At 33.5% G+C, this 18,047-nt stretch overlaps 1 protein-coding gene across 1 annotated transcript; it reads left to right on the top strand.

Annotated features, from left to right (window-relative positions):
* Positions 1 to 1,927: 1,927 nt before the first annotated feature.
* BIO1 (adenosylmethionine-8-amino-7-oxononanoate transaminase) lies at positions 1,928 to 16,763 on the top strand. The gene is made up of 14 exons (XM_012234264.3): positions 1,928 to 2,748; positions 3,425 to 3,595; positions 3,781 to 4,042; positions 4,239 to 4,319; positions 4,933 to 5,053; positions 6,221 to 6,369; positions 9,142 to 9,236; positions 11,380 to 11,495; positions 11,596 to 11,742; positions 12,525 to 12,658; positions 12,803 to 12,934; positions 13,962 to 14,096; positions 14,769 to 14,881; positions 16,402 to 16,763. Exons 1-14 carry the CDS (start codon positions 2,003 to 2,005, stop codon positions 16,595 to 16,597), a joined length of 2,598 nt encoding a protein of 865 aa, XP_012089654.1. The 5' UTR covers positions 1,928 to 2,002; the 3' UTR covers positions 16,598 to 16,763.
* The last annotated feature ends 1,284 nt before the right edge of the window (positions 16,764 to 18,047 follow it).

Genomic DNA, 18,047 nt, shown 5'->3' with positions numbered 1-18,047 from the left:
ATAATAAAGCAAAATTAAATATTTAAATAATAAATTAAAAAAATAAAATATAAAAATTTTTAGATGTTTCATTAGCGCGTATATATATATATTAAAAAATAAATTAAAAAATAAAACTTAAAATTTTGAAATGTTTATCTATATTTATTTATTTAAAAAAATAATTTTAATAAATTATATTTAATCAATTAATAAAATATAATTTTTTAACTGGTCATGACTAAGGTTATTTGAAGATATTTAAATGACATTAAAGGCACTATTAGAAATTTCATTATTTTCATATTTCTTCATTTATATGTAGTTTAAATTATGGATTATAATTAAGAATTAATAATTATTATAGATTAGTTAAAGAAAAAAAATCCTATATCATATGTCATCTCATCTAATTATTCTTTAAATATTTTATAAGAACATAATAAAAATATAAAAAATTTTGAACTCCAACCGAGGGCCGAACTAAAGAAAATAAATTTTGGAGAAATTAGAAGATATTTTAAAAAAATTTAAGAGATAAAGTGTAATTTTATTTTTTTAAATTACAATTTCAAACTACTAACTACAACTATAAATAAATCAAGTCGAATTAAGTATTACAATATTTGAAAACAAAATATCACATTGATTTGATAAAAAGTATCGAGCTCGAGCCAAGTTTAAGTTTCATATCAAGTTTAAAATCTTCTTCAAATTTGATTTATTCAATTTTCAAGTGAGCTCAAATTTATTCATGACTTTATTCAACTAATTAAAATTATAAAATTTAAATAAAATTTTCATATAGTAATAACATTTTATTTCAATATTACATATTGATTGCGATTGTATACACAAATCAATTTTTTATCTTTGATTAACTTGTATTTCATAAAAAAATTTATGATAAAAATATAATTATATTTTTGGTAAAAAATAATTATTTTTATAATATTATTATATTAGTTATTTTTGTTTCAAGTTGTATATGAGTTATCAACTCGAGTTTATTCATTAAAAGCGGTCAAATTTGAATTTATGTTTCAGTTTGACTTGTTCTGTTCTTTTTTTTTTTTTTTTTTTTTTTTTTTGAAACTAAAGGAAATGGTTTTATTCATCCAAACGCAAAGCTTGGACAGATGGGTGGACAGACCACTCCCCACGTCTGCCTGTGAATGCTTCCCGTGCTAATAGGTAAACCACACCATTTGCCCGTGCAGATAACGTTTAATAGTACAGTGTTTATATCAATGTTTAAATTTTAAAACTTGACCGGGCGGATTACTTCTTTTTACTATAAAATTAACCATCTTAAAGACTCCGAAAATATAACTTATCTGACGAAAATATTTTATAAGGTTAAAAATATTTTTTAAATGATTTATTTTTAGTTGTTTGATTGCAATATTAAAAATTAATTAAAAATATTAAAATTTTTAATAATAATAATATAAAATTCATATTTTAAACATTTTATTATTAAATATGAGAATAATGAAAAAAGGTAAATTATGAAAATCGCCTATAATAAGTGGCATTGGTCGACAATGATGAGTAGCGGCTGCCGATGGTGGTGTCTGTTGGTGAAGAATGAGTATTGATAATGATGATAGTAACTACTTATAATTAATAAATTTAAAAAATATAAATTTATAAGATTATAATAAATTTATTAAAATTTGAAAAATATTTTAACTCTTGAATAATGCTACAAATAATAAAAAATTAAAAATTATGAAAAATATTTTATGCGGTTTAAGAGAGTATAAAAGAGCTAATTTTGCCTCATCTCATCTTATTTTCTCTTATTATATCAACTACACGTCCTACTACTACCAACCTAATACTTTTTCAATTTATAAAACAACCTAAAATTAGGTGAGAAAATTATTCACAAAAATTATTTTCCTTCCAACCAAAATCAATAAATAAAGGCCAGCGCTACCCCCGCTTTCAAATTTCGTACTCACCCGTTAAACCGTTACATCACTGTGTTACTCTTCGCTACTTCTTCTCCGTTATCATGATGCTCCTTCTCTCTTCTCTCCGCCGCTCTCACCGCCGCTTACTCCATCTTCACCGTCAATCTCACAACCTATTTTCAGCTTCTACTTCACCACCACTACAATTTCCACTAAACCACCCAATCTATATGATCTGGGGCTCCAATACCTCCCTTGGCAAAACTCTTGTCTCCACTGGCCTTGCCTCTTCCTTCCTCCTCTCTCCACCACCCGCCACTAACACCACCAACACAACTAAACGGCGTAAATTTCTCTATCTCAAACCCGTTCAAACTGGTTTTCCCTCTGACTCTGATTCCCATTTTGTATTTTCAAAACTTTCCTCTCTCGCTTCCCGCTATAATCCACCTTTCTCTCTTCTCGCCTCCAATTCCGTCCTCAAATCCTCTCTCTCTGCCGCTAAATCCTTTGGCGGATGTTTTGAGACCAATGAATTTAAATATGGAATGTACAATTTGAACTTCAATGAGAAGAAAAAGGTTTTAAGGGATGAGGCTGGTGTTTCGGAGTTAATTTGCGAGACATTGTATGCATGGAAGGAGGCAGTTTCTCCACATTTGGCAGCAGAGAGAGAGAATGGAGTTGTGGAGGATTCTGCGGTGATGGAGATGTTGGAGCAGTGTTTGAGTAATGAATTAAAATTTGAGGGTGAAAATGAGACGATGGATGCTTTTTGTGTGGTTGAGACTGCAGGAGGGGTTGCCAGTCCCGGTCCTTCAGGAACCTTACAGTGTGATTTGTATCGGTACGTGACCATCCTTCTTTCCCCTTTTCCTCTTCCGATATGTCTTTCCAAGTGAAGTGCTCAGCTTACAAGTTGGCGGCCCAATTGTGAAGATTTTCTTCATGTTGGTTCCTGTTTCTACTCTAGTGACTCAAATAATCTCATTACTTTTTGACTCAAATAATCTCATTACTTTTCAACTTGAATTTTGAAGACCTCACTTTTGCTCTTCTAAAAGAACAAATTTTTTTCTCCGACTACATGCTTCAGTTTCTTTTTTCTCCTTGTTTTGTCATTTATCTGACCCCTGCTACGTAGTGGCGGTGAAGAAGATTTTTGACGTAAATTTTGTGCATTTTGGGTTAGCATATAGCGTTGTACGTACAGAATGCATTGGAGGAAAATAAGATATGTAGCCTACATCCTTAGATAATTTCAGAGATAAGGCTTTATTGAGTTAGTACTCGCATTTTGTGGCGAATGATTTGTGACAGTTCACACCTGCAAACTCATTTGGGTAACTAAGAAGCAAAACTTCTTGTTTCAAAATCTTGTTTAAGGAGACTCAGAGATGGCTGTAACTATGCCCCAGTGGAAAATTTGCGGCAGTAATAATGTCAAAAGCGGGTATAGAGTCAGAGAACAAACATATTGCCATTCTTTCTTTTATTCATTGCTTTATCAAACATGTTTGCAGGCCCTTCCGCTTCCCTGGCGTTCTTGTGGGAGATGGGCGTCTTGGTGGTATTTCTGGAACCATTTCTGCGTATGAAAGTTTAAAGCTTCGAGGTTATGACATTGTTGCTGTAGTTTTTGAAGATCATGGCCTGGTTAATGAAGTGCCATTACTTTCATATTTGCAAAACAGGTATTTTTTATAATTTCTCTTCTCGTGATGTGGATAATTTTGTCTTGTTATGGATTTAATGAATCTCTCTTTCTGCGCATCCAACGTTTTATGGGTTTGGCATTTGTTACTTTTCTTGTAATAAAAAGATACTACTTTTATGCATTAAAAGTTCTATTATTTATTTTCTCTTTCATGTTTTCTAGGGTGCCTGTAGTTTTGCTGCCACCTGTTCCACAAGATATGTCAAATGACCTGGTAGAATGGTTTGGTTCTTCTAGCGAACCATTCAATTCTCTACAGGGAATATTGCTATCAGCTTTTTCAGAAAGATTACGGAGATTGAAAGAAATGCCTAAGAAGGCAACAGATGTTTTTTGGTGGCCATTTACTCAGCACAAGCTTGTACCAGAAGAAACTGTTACTGTCATTGATTCAAGGTGTGGGGAGAACTTTGCAGTCTACAAGGTTAGTGTAGACATATTCTCTAGGCTTGCTCTACACAGTCCAACTTATTATTTGCTCTAGGTTTATGGATATATTCTCTATGCTTTATTATTATGGTTGTTGTTGTTATTGTTGAACTATTGACTGGGGATTTCTAATGTGAAGCAGGTGTTTCTAAAACATTGCTAGCTAATTTTGTTTTCCCTTGATATCACAGGCCCAAAACAAAGATTTCATAACTGAACAATTTGATGCATGTGCAAGTTGGTGGACCCAAGGACCAAATGCTACTCTACAGGTCCTCTTTATTACAAGTGAACATATCTATTTCTCTGTTTGATGTTTATGGTGAATTAATGACCCAGTTTAGATGCTATTTTCTGGAATTTTAAGTAGCTGTGTGCTTTGTTGTCTGGTTTTGCTATCCGCTTTTACTTTACCTGTGGTTTTTTGATGTGTTGTCGCATGCCATTCCTTCGATAATTTGTTGATTCAACTGTCCATATGACATCATGAGTAAGATGGATGTAGAATTCAATTCAGTATGCTAAATAGGAAGAGCGCTCATAGAGTGACATCTTGTCTACATTACTTGAAACTTAATATTGTTTTATTACTAGTTAATACTAAGGAGCAGAACTTTGTAGAATTGGCTAATCATATAAATGGAGAAAAGGTTGTACTGTTTAAGAAAATTTCATGAAAAATGAGGCAAATGTTGGCATCGACTGAGTATATCTGCAAGGAGCATATCCTTGATGGCTAAAGAATTGTGATGCCCTTTATCTTTGGCATGATCCTCATCTTTCTCCACCTCTATCCTCTTTGTCCGTAACACAATGTTAACTTTATTTGTATTAGTGGTCACATCTGAAGTTCTTTAATGTGGTTATTTGTTTAGGTGGCTTCAGATTGAGCTTGCAAGAGATATGGGTTATGCTGCTGGAAGATTTGGTCATGTCATGTTTCCTGAGAATGTTTATGAGCCAGCCTTAAAATGTGCAGAGCTTTTGCTTGAGGGTGTGGGCAAAGGTAAGTAGTGTTTTGCCAGACACTTAGGTTTTTTTTATCTCAGTTCTAATGCTTTGTTTAGGAAAGGGAGGAAGGTAAATAAGGGAGGAAAATAAGAAACGATTGCACTACTCATTTTCCTTCCTTATTTTCCACCCTATGTTTGGATTGGAAGGAAAATAAATGGAAGGAAAGAAATTAAATATTTTGTTTGTTTAAAAAAAGAAAATGGTATCATTATAAATTTACATTTTTCCCCTTTATATATCTATATATATATATATATATATATATATATATATTAAACATTGTAGCACATTTTGCAATTAAATTATAATTGGTTAATTATTTGATTAATTATAATGAATTAAAGAATAATAAATAAAATCATTAGCATTGCAAAGTGAGCATGCATCATATGTTTCATGAGTAATTTTTTTTTTCAAGTTTAAGGTCTCACGATTATTAATTATTTATAGATTGATGTGTTCAATTTTTTAAGATTTAATTTCCAAGTATTTGTTAATTTTTCCCCCATAACATATATATGCAAGTGGTTAGTTAAGAGAAAATTCCAAAGCTGCTTACTAAACTGTGTGCAAGAAAGTGGCATATAAATTCATAAATGTCGCAAGCTCACCTAAACAGGAGGCTAAGCCATGATGAAGCTGACAAGTGCTAACATATACACATAAGGCAATATTGTAATTTGCTCGTGAACAATGGTTTTTTACCCTGTGAATGTCAAATTCTCTCCAAAATGGAGAGAAAGTAATTTTGTGGGGCCCAGGGAAAATAACCATATTTTCCTTCCTCCACACTTTTCCACCTGCTTTCCAAACAAAGAATTCTTATTTTCCTTCCAAATTTACCTCTTAATTTTCTTTCCTCCCTAAAAATCATCCCATCCAAACAGGCTGTAAGGGATGATATTATTGGAATGTATTTTCTCCTTATTACATTCTGCTTAGTTAGCAATATCCATATTCCACAAGATGAAAACAGTTTTGACATTTGGTTTAATCTGTGAAGTTGGACTCTTTTGGTTCTCCTTTTATGTTGCTGGTTTTTATGAATATGACTTTGCATGTATCATTCTTTCATAAATTGTAAGTTGGACTGCATTTTGTTATCTATTTCTGGTTTGGTTAGATGGAATTATTATAATATATTATCTTCTTTTTGTAGGCTGGGCTTCTAGGACATATTTTTCAGACAATGGATCAACAGCCATTGAAATTGCTCTGAAGATGGCATTCCGTAAATTTTCTATTGATAATGGAATCTTTCTAGATTGTGCGAAGAGTAATTTAGCTGACAGACAGATAGAGCTAAGGGTTCGCCTCGATAATCCTTTTTATCTTTGACCTTATACTTCTTTTATGTTCTCTGCTAAATGCTATAAATTTTGGTTTCATGAAGAAAAAGCGTATGATGTTATAAATTCATGCAAATAAAATAGGTTACTTGGTTTTTCTTTCAAGTCAGCGCTCAATGCGATGGTTATCAACTTATCATGGTTTAAACTTCAAAATAGTTCCCAATCCAAACTCTCTTAGAGGTGTCAGTGGTCAATTATCATGTAGGTCTCTAAAACTTTGGCTTTACCAGACGCACCTTTAAAGTAAAATTTGCTCACATCTGCATAGTTGTCAATGTTCAGAATCTTATGGCCAGTGATTGGACTTGGCCAATAAATTGAAAGATATTAGACCTCTAATTAAAATAATGAAAAAAGATTCTAACAAGTGGAATATTGGAAGCATTGGAAAATTGAAGGAGGGGCACGTTCCCTTCTCTTTGTAGAAGGAGAAGGTCCCCCTCGTTCATTTAAGTTTGTGATGGTTGATTGCCTTCAAGTGAGTCCCAATGCTGGGCTTCCTAAGTAAATTTTTGGATTTTAATAAATAACTCAAGTAATTCTCTCTTTTTTCTTCTTTGTTTTTATTGCATGAGCCTGTGTTGCATTGTTTCTTCGAAATTGTCCCAACTACACTGTCCCTTTGGCGTCAGCTCTTCGAATTGCCTTCAAAATTCTGGGGTTAAATGGAATGTGGATTTTTAGAAATTGGGACTGGGCTGGTTCCTTAATTTTGGGTCCCTGAATTTTTGTTTTGGGATGGGGATTTTTCAATCCCCAGCCTCACCCGAACTATTCACACCCCAAGTGCCTATGGTGATGACATGCAAACCAGAAGGTGAATTGGACTTCTGCAAATTTTTGTAAGTTTGCCCCTGAGGTTTGGCCAAATGTACTAGTGCATCCCTCATTTTTCAAAAATGTACAATTAAGTGATAGGAAATACACTAAATACCCTTATCTACAGTAGTGAGCCGGCATAATAAAAGAGAAGGAAAATGAAGAAATAAAAAAAAAAAAAAAAACGCAAAGCAAAAACAACAAAAAGAAAAGAAGAAGAAGAAGAAGAAAGAGTTCTTGTTGGTGATCACCTAGAATTCTTACCAGTAGAAACTAAGAATGGTGGCAGAAAATAGAAACAAAGATAGAAAAAAAAGGAAACATTAACGTTCTGACAGGTATGGAAAAGGTAGATCGATTACTGAATTACCTCCCTCTGCCATTAAGTTTGCTTGGAGCTTGCTGGGAAAGGAGTTGGCGCAGGAAGTTTCTTGCTTTTGATTCAACAAAATGATAGTGAGTTAACATGCTGTGATGGTGATAAGAAACTTGATGAGGTAAGGCACATGTAGGAGATAGGTGCCATGTTTTTGACACTATTTACTGCGGCAACAGGTGGTAGATGGAGGAGGCAGAAGCTCGAAAATGCTTCCCTTTGTGCTATTGAACCATTTTTTAGGATGAATTTGATTAAGTTTGTACTATTTGAAATTTAAGTTAATTAATGTGTTGCTGGTAATTAAAGTGGTTTCATATATGTTTTCTGTCTTGTGTTCTTGAATTCCCCTTTCAATGTTAGAGAAGATTTTGGATTAAAGAATAGAAATTGTGTTTCTTAAAATGCCATTTCTCTGGATTGGAGATTCTTTTTTTTGGTTGATGGAGGTTATTTTTGGAATTTTAAGTTAATTTAAGCCTTCTTTGACCTTTTTCGTTTTTGACAAACAAAAGTTTTACTAAGTCCTGGCAGAAGGATTTAATAGTTCACAATAACAACTTTTGATTTAGTAGTTTACCCTTAGTACAACTTTGGTTAATTGTATATTTGAAAAAAAAAAAAAAACGGAGGATGACTAGTGTATTAGGCTAAACTTCAGAGGAAAATAGCCATTTGCCCTTTACTATTCTAAAGAGGATTTCCAATTGTATTGGATTATTGAAAAAATTAAATTAGAACCAAACAAGAAAAAAATAAGAAAAGAATAAATGTATCAGAATCAGATTGTTAAAAAAGTAGAGGAAATTATTTCTTAAATTCCTATTTGGTTTTAGACATTTAGTGCTGTCCTAGTTAGCGGAAGAATCATTGAGCTAATTCGTAGGATCATGACACAATGTCAAGGGCATTGTTAGGGATGCTACAATTGTTGCCAATGTTAAAATTCATGGTCACCATTGGTAATTTTGGAAGGCGTGGCACAAATGGAAAAGAGCATGTAGTTTTGAATGTTTTTTTGGATATTAGCCCCTGATTTTAAAATAGGTAGTGTTGGAATTTTTGTTCATTGATTCACAATTTTTTATAATATCCTAGGTTTTTCATGAGGTGGAATTCTTTCAAGTGACTATAATAGTCTTATAATCATAGTGCATTATATTTCCACAGTCTAGTTAACAAGTTGCCATCTTTGCTAATATTTGTTTTTGTAGTTTAAAGATAGGCTTTGACCTTAAACTTAGCTGCTTATATCTATGCTGTTTTTTTTTTTTTTTTCATTTCAAATATCTTGTTATCTTTTTTATTTTTTGGTTTTCCAGCTAAATATTTTGTCATTATCAAAAAGCTTGATGTAAGGATGTCATTAACCTAGGGAGTAGTTGTGAAGTATAGTTGATTTGTCTAGAGTCTAGTCTAGACAGAGGGCAATACTCATGCTACACTCGGTCTAGGTTGGTCAAGTTGCTTGAGTGTTGCACTTATTATTATGATTAAGGTGCACTAATTTACTGAGGTGTGATTTAATTTTAGGTTCTTGCTCTTAAAGGATCTTATCATGGTGATACTCTGGGAGCAATGGAAGCACAAGCGCCATCATCCTATACAGGCTTCCTCCAGCAACCATGGTATCTGTTATTTATTTATTTCAGGCTATCATGCCTTCTTTTAGAACTTTTGAGTTTGATGGGGTGCTTGTTGTAGTTGGTTTCTCCTTTCATTTCCTAAAAATTGGTTCTGTAAGACAAAATAAGTCACTTGAGGACTTGGAATCTACTAGGTAAAGACTGTTTTGTACAAGTTAGTCATTTATAAATAATTGAATCAATCTCTAGCAAGTTATCAGTGGTTGGTTTTGCATTATTCGTTTTCTATTTGACTTGGGTTAGCTAGTTGTGTTCCATTTGAGAGTGACTCAGTTAATATTACCTGAAATGTGGTTAATAGGGCAGACAGGGGTCAGGAAAGAGGGAAGATATAATAAATGGAATAAGTTCCTTTTGATTGCTGAATCCAGATGTGAGTCACTTTGAATATGGAACACTATCCTGTATATGCATACGCTTAGCAACTGTATGTTAAATGTATGGAGCATGTGCATCCTAGTACTGAGCTTGAGTTGTCTGATGTACAGTCACATGGTTTAAAATGTGGCTACTATGTAATGTCAAACAAGTTACATATTGGTTATTAAGTTACCATGTTTCAAGGCATTGCATTACTCATCTTTTTTAAGGCATTACCAGTCATTACAGTAATTACCCTTTGATCACTTATTCTCTGCTGTAACATTGCTTCTAAAATCACCAAGTTGATGGCTTAAATATCAGACAATATCTGCTACACTTTTATCCACCTTATCTGCTGCATTTCTTCAAGATTTTTTTTTTAAAAATAAAACAATAGCTCATCACTATTGCACTGTTTCTGTAATTGCATTATTAAGTTCTGTTATCTTCTGAGATTCACTGAATTCTAAATGTTAAAGTAATATTATTTGGCAATACTTTAGCAAAATTTAAAGTAAAAATAGTGTGTATTCTCAATAAAACTTTTATTCTTTTATAGCATTGGCATTTTTTAATTGCTTTTAATCTGAACAAAGCGGTTATTGGATACAAGGGATTCATATAGCTGAACCCAACTATTTTGGGACTAAGGCTTAGTTGTTGTTGTCGTTAAACATTGGCATTTGAGCATTTTTGCAAGGTTCCAACCAATTTGTGTGATGGGCAGAACTCTTGTTAAAACATCCACAATGGTCATGATTGCTGGGTGATGTCTTTAGTGGTCCATTTCTGCAGGCACTATGATTGCATGTTGCAATCATGTGCAGCCTCATAAAACGAAACTTAAAATTCCTTTCATCCTGATCCAGATAGTGTTGAAAGCTGAAAACGCTCTGATTCTGTTAAAAGGGGTGATTGAAGTAAAGATAGCTTTTAATGAATAGGGTGATCAGTTGGGTTGTGGCACTGCATTGACCTCTGGAAAAACTCATCATAGGAAGAAAATACTTAAGAGGTAGTACAGATAATGTATCAGTTAGTGATGAGCTGGATACTTAGGTCATCGGTGTTATGATGTATGCAGTGGTCATTAGCTCCTGTAGTGAGGGAGAGAATGAGGCTGGAGTGCAATTTTGTATTGTGAGGAGATCTCTTTGCAGTTTTAAGAGGTTCCCAGGGAAGTAATTAATAGAAGATTTCATGTTGTCATGCAACTAGATACATAAGCATTCATATACAGAATGTACCTTATTAATGAAAAGAAGGAAAACTCATCATTTGTTGGAAATTTACTGGTTTTAAGTGACAAAAATACCAACGGTCATTAGAATATGAGGGGGATGGATTGTAGGAATTGACAAACCATCCAGACAGCTTAGAAGTTTTCAGACCATGCAAACAGCATAGAAGTTTGAGATCATGCTTACATAAGGTCCATATAGAAATTTTGGCTTTGAACTTTAAATTCTCTAGTTTTGGGCTTATTGCTTCTTCTCTTTAGCATTTATGTGGTACAGCATATTGTCGTAGTTGTTTCAAGGTGATGGCTCAAAATAGTCTGAATACCGATTTTCCTTGGTTTTCATACTTCATGACTTTATTTAATCTCATTTGACACCTGAAGACTGCCATACAGAAAGTTCTTTAGGCATCAATGCACATATCAGTTGTGTACATTTATCTATATTATTCAGGAAAAATAATGAAGAGAAGCCATTAGTGGTTGAATGTGATTATTCATTTACTATTTGTACTTTTTCAGGTATACTGGAAGAGGTCTTTTTTTGGATCCTCCTACAGTCTTCATGTGTAACAGCAAGTGGAATCTTTCCTTACCTGATTGGCTGCATTATGAGAATGTTACTAACAATGACATGGGTTAGTAAACATGAAGCTTTTTATTTTCATTATTTGTGCCTACCATTATTCCCTCTTAAACATTTTGGTGGTTTCTCCTAACATTTTCTGATTTTTACAGTGTTCAGCTCTCGTGATGAAATTTTTGAAAAGATCAGGGACAAATCAGATCTCTATCGAATTTATTCATCATATATAACACATCAACTATCACAATACCCAGGAGCGGAAGGAACTGTCCATATTGGAGCATTAATTATAGAACCAGGCAAGAAAATTTATTTGTACATTTCCTGTTGTTTCTATTAATGTTGAGTTTATTTCCTTAGAAAACCCATAATTGGGATTAACCTATTATGAGTATTTTATATAAGTTCAATGACTCATTGTGAAATATATGACATGATTCAATGGATATGCAATTGCCTTTGTTTTATCATCCCTGTAGATACACTTGCAACATATGATGCATTTGGAATGAATTTTCAAGCCATTGTGTCCTTAACGGTATGATTATTGTTAGTTCCATCTTTGTTTTGAGATGTCTTGCCTTGTATTTCAATTTCAAATGATGGTTTCTTGGTCATTAGGGAATTCTTATTTGGAAAGTAGCATTAGGCAATCTGAAGAAAGTGCAAACAATTCTATGTTTCAGACTCATGGAGTCATCAATAACTTTTTTATATTTGGACCTAATCCATATCAAGTGCGACTCTTATGTAGCTTCTCTGACGTGAATTAATATTGGTATCATTGAAGGCAATAACTGCATTTTCTAGAAATCCTTCCAAGTACATCTGATATGTTAACAAAATTTCTGGACATTTAGAATAGTTCCAATAATGTTCAGCCACGGTCTTTTCAACTTTTCTATGCCCCCTTTCTTTCTGGCCAAAAGAATTTCCCCCATTTGGACCCATGAATAGCTGGTCTGCATTTTTCTCCCTCATAATGCTGCATGGTCAGTGTTAGTTGCTGTACAGTGGACTCCATGTCCTCAGTGTGTTCAAATCCTCTGTTTAATTCTCTGAAAGTGGGACTTTTCTGTAGTTATACAAGGTGCTGGAGGAATGCTTATGATTGATCCACTTTTCCAACGGGCACTTGTAAATGAGTGTCGAAGAAGAAACATTCCAATTATTTTTGATGAAGTTTTTACGGGATTCTGGCGTCTTGGAGCAGAGGTTGGTTGCCCCTTATTGAATCTTATTCAAGCTCGTTGATTTTGTTTTCTTTTTCCCTCTGCACTGTCTTTAACTAACTTAAAGAAAGTTTGTAATCAATTAGACTGCTTTTGAGCTTTTGGAAGTTTGTCCCTCTTTTGACAGAGTGCAGCAAAACTACTTGGTTGCATACCAGACATAGCCTGCTATGCAAAGCTGATGACTGGAGGGCTTATACCCTTGGCTGCCACCTTGGCTACAGAAGAAGTTTTCAATTCATTTATTGGGGATTCAAAGGTAGCATATTGTAGTGTGTTTCTTTGAAGCCAAAAATTTTGCTTTGAAAATTGACCTAATGAATGGTCCTCATTGACTACTGGCATACATGTCTTTTTACTGCACTTTTTTCACAATATGAATAAAGAGGTCCCGGAGGCTGCTTCATGTCAGTAAATTTGATGGGGCTGGTTCATAAGCATCAACTGTGAGCTTCTCAAAGCAATATTTTCTTGATGTCATGGATGCAGTTTGACTGAGTTCACTTCAAATTGTTTGCCGAAGTATAACTATATTAACAAGATTTTTGTTGTTCTTTTTCGTATGGGTCAAATGGTTCTGATGCTTGATATATTTTGATGTCTTCTGGTTCTAATTTTGGCTTGGTTTATAAAATATTGGAACTCAACTCATCAAATCATAGCTTAAGCCAAGTGGCTGGTGTAATGAGTCGACCCAAGTTTGAGTGCTTAGTATTTTAGTGTGGCTTGTGAGTCTAATAGAGTGCTACAGTTTTTATACAATTATAAGTATATTTGAATATTATATATAAAATTTAATAATTTATTGAGTTGAGTTGGAATTCAAGCTCATTAGAATATATTCCAAATTAACTTGACTAACCAATTCTTGATTTTGATTGAGTTGAGCTTGAGTATTTCAAGTATTCCATTGAGTCTAATTTGAGGGAGAAAAATAAAACTTGATCAAGCTCGAGTTGAGTTTCGAGTCTCAAGTTTTCCAATTGACTTGACCTCAAGTACGGCACTGTAATGACTTGGCTTAGTCATACCTGTTGCTTTGGGAGGATTATCAACTTAAGTCAATCTTAAGTTTAAGCCATTAGAGTTTTGATGATTTATGTTTGCTACGTGCTTATTGATTTAAAAATGAGCATTTGATATTTTTTTATTTTTTATTTTTTAAAACACCAAATCAAACCTCTGATTTTATTGTCTTGCAAGTAACATTTTTGAGGTAAACTAGTATTCTGGATTATCTAGACGGCATAAATAAAGCACTTAAATCTATTTGATTGCGGTTGTAGCTCAAGGCCCTTTTGCATGGACACTCATACACTGCTCATGCTATGGGGTGCTCGGCAGCTGTTAAATCCATCAAATGGTTCAAGGATCCCAGGACAAACCTCAATGTCATTGCAGAACAAAGGTTGCTTAGGGAGGTATGTGGAAATTAAGTTTTCTTTTCTTTGTTTGCTACATGTGACCATCCATAAGCTTATCTATGCTGATGGTGATGTTTGAGACCGATAGTTTGCATAGTCTGGACCACTTAATAGCATAGATCTATCAATGATATTTCCTTGTCTGCACTTTAGTAATGCTGATTTTCACAGTAACTGAGTGGGACCACATGCTTTATCTCAAACTCAAATGGGAGAAGGGGGACAGACCAAAAGCAAAAGCAGAACAGTGTAATGTGTGGTACTGCCGAGTGAGCGTGTTGTTTGAAATAAGATAATGATTCAATATCTTAATAGTCATGGTTGAGGCCAAAACTTCTGCTAATAATTTGAGATAACTGCTGCTTCTCTTAACACAAGCAGTTCGTATCAAAATACAATTTACATTTACAAATAGAAGAATTAACTGGTTAGTCAGTCTCCAAATTGGCTAGGAAATAGGAGAGGATAGCTTTCTTTACTGATTTCTCTCCAGTCTACGCTTGTTTCTAAATGATGGTCAAAATATTGATGAAAACTGCAGTCCCTGCACCTAACCTCTCGTCCAAAGGAAAAACAGAATAAGAAAAAGGAGAGGAGTTCCTGTATTCTATCTGGGCCATCCATTTGTCACTTACAAATTTTCTTTAATATTGCATTTATTGCTTGCAGTTATGGGATGCTGAATTGACGCAGCAGATCTCATCACGTCCTTCTGTTCAAAGAGTGGTTGCATTGGGAACTCTGTTTGCTCTAGAACTACAAGCAGAAGGGAGCAATGCTGGGTATAACATCATTTACTTGTTCTTTTGTGCCAGTTCTCGTGCATGAATTACTTTACTTTCATTGTTATGAACATTTTTATTTTTTTGCCTCCGGTTAATGCTCTAGATTTAGTTGTTTAACCTGCATGTTATGAACCTCCTTGCCGAGGTAATGGACAACATCTTTTCCAACAATACAGAAGCTCAAAGTTCCTTTGGTATATTGCTAAAGTTTTGTTGGTGAAGCTAAATATATCATGATTTTATCATTGGATGATATGAACCACCAGCATAGATGATTTGACTCCTCAAGGAATACTTTATACACATTGATGTGTTTTGAGTTTGGAACATTTCTCTGAAAGCTTGTTCTGTCTGTCACCAGGCATAACATATATCCACACTTTATACAAGAATACCCCATTACTTCCATGGTTTTTAGAATCATGAGACATCATGCCTTTTTGTCAAGAAGCTTGCTTAATACTTGGTCGTTTCGTTATACTTTCATAACTCGCAAATATTTTGAACACGATCATATTTTTGTCTGTATATAATTTATGATTAAACATCATATACTTGCAAGCCCAAGCCCATACTGATTGGCTCTTTTGAACATCTTTCCTCCGTCTTGTGTCCTCTAGTCTAGCTCTAATCAGGGGAACACAGGTCTAAGCTGGAAAACAAGTCTAGTTTTGGGCGAGGGGTTGTCCTTCAAGCCTGTTAAGAAATGCCTCATTTTTGGCATTGGGCTTGAGATTTGCTCCTGCAGACCAACCAAAAAAACACATGTATACATGCCTGTAGGGGCGAAGCTAGGATTTATAAAGGAGAGGGGCAAACTACTATTTTTATTATGAGAATATTATGAAAAAATAGAGGGGGGCAAAATGGTTAAACGTATCTTTAAAAACATCCAAGGTTCAAACCTTGTGAAGGGAACCTGTTTCTTTTTAAATAGGTTGGGGGCTATTGCCCCTCTCCTCTAGCACGTAGCCTTGTCCCTGTATGCCTGGCCAACCCCAATTTTTGAATAGTTATTGTTGATATGATGATCAAGAGCAAGATGTAATTATAAATGATTATATCAAAATCAACATGCATGGTCTTGTTATTTGGTGTATTATTGCTAGCAATTTGAAAAGATTCTTCGGTAGACTATCTCTACCAAGCTAGCTGGAGATTGACCCATTAAAGCTGATGGTCAAGTGTCAATTAAATTTTATATTTAATTGTGGTGAATTTGTATTTGAGTGCTTATTGTCATGTAATAACATGTCACTCTCTAGTAGGATTAGTTTACAGCTGATGTGATAGATACCTAAGAATTTTGCAACAACTCACAGGCTGTAGTTGACTTTGAAAGCAATTATTTATGCTTCTGAACGAGCATCCATTCTAACTCTGAGGTTGTGCAGCTTGAATTCTCCTCAGTTGTAATACCATGTCCTTTTCTAACATACTTGTTACTAAAACATTACTTTTGTGTTGCTGTGTTTAGTTTAAGACAAAAGCCTGATAGGGTGGCTGGTTTTGTACAGATATGCATCGCTGTATGCGCGGTCTCTTCTTCAGAAGCTCCGTGAAGATGGTGTTTACATGAGACCTTTGGGTAATGTCATCTATCTTATCTGCGGGCCATGTACATCTCCTGAAATATGCAGGCAACTACTCATCAAACTTCACGCAAGACTTGAAGAGTTCAACCAAGCTAAAGAGCAGCAGGCTTCCTGTTAACTGTGAACCCCAATTTCCGGTTTTCATTTTCTGAATAAAGGAAACTAAAAATTCCCTCGGACTATTTTGAATACATTATTATTTTTGTCAATGACATAAGTAATACTGATAACTTTGTTGATGAAATGCACATTAAACAAGGATATGATATGAAATTTAAAAAGTATTCTCTTTAAAAAAATAAGACTATAATTTAAAATAAACGAAAAAGGAAAATAAACTTATATTAAATTATCCATATTGCATATTTATGAGAGAAAGGGAGTATATTTTTATTTATATTTTTCTAATATATATTTAAACTAGTAAATACATTTTAATGTAAGTATCAAAGTATGACAAATTATTTTATGTAGCATTTATGTATTTATATAGCTTTTAATGATATGAATAAATTATTTAATTTATAAATTTAAATGATAGGAGTAGTTATTGTTTATATTAATTTCAAAATAAATTAAATTAGTGATATTTATATAGCTTTTAACCATATGAATAAATATTTAACTCATGGATATTTAATGACGTGGACGATTATTATTATATTAACTCCAAAATAAATTATATTGGTGACATTTACATATCTTTTAATGATAAAAGTAAATTATTTATTCATGTATTTTGGTGACATGGCAGTTACTATTTTATACAATATCAAAATAAATTAAATTAGTAATTTGTATTGACCTTTACTCAAATCTTTTTTTTTCCCCTATATCCCTATAAAATCTATCATTTCCAATCCACACTCTTTGTTTTATATTTTTCATTATCATAATATGAATAAGATTTAAATGTTAATATTTATATACAATCATATGTATTACATTTCATATGTTTAGCTGCTTTTTATTATTTATTTTATTTTTAATTGCTTACTGACTTTAGCATAGAAATGATTTTCTTAAGTTTTGTACTTTTGATTTAAGACAAGTAAAAAATATATGTATTTTTATGAGATGGATTAAATAGTTAATAGAATAAAAGAACAAAATAATTAATAATTATTTTGCATGGAAATGGGCTAAGCGTGGGGCCGTGTGTCAACTTCGATAATGTTGGTTGGCATGCATTTTGTGATGCTTCAATATTTTAAAGAAAAGATGTAACGGTTGGTGCGGTAGTGTTTGAGGATGGTGAAGACAGGTTCTTGCAAGTTGTGTCTACTTATTTTGCGGGATGCAAACCGCCTGCTACAGCTGAAGCTTTGACTTTTCGTTCTGCTCTATTTTTTATTGGTGATCATTATCAGTCTAGTGGTCATATTTTTGGTTGATTGCCAGGTTTTATTTTGTATTTTGAATTCTCAAACTTTAGATCTTTCGGAATTTGGGGTTACGGTGGAAGATTGTAGGTAACTCTTAGTTGATAGGCCGGATATTCATATTCGATGGATTCGGCGTACTATGAATGGTGCTGCTCATTCCCTTGCTAGAGTATCCATTCGCTT

The sequence above is a fragment of the Jatropha curcas genome, chromosome 8, assembly GCF_041381405.1.
Source record: "Jatropha curcas cultivar XTBG-Jc1 chromosome 8, XTBG_Jcur_1.0, whole genome shotgun sequence".
Classification (NCBI taxonomy): Eukaryota; Viridiplantae; Streptophyta; class Magnoliopsida; order Malpighiales; family Euphorbiaceae; genus Jatropha; species Jatropha curcas.
The sequence above is the reverse complement of the archived record's forward strand: the minus strand, read 5'-3'. Positions and strand labels throughout refer to the sequence as shown.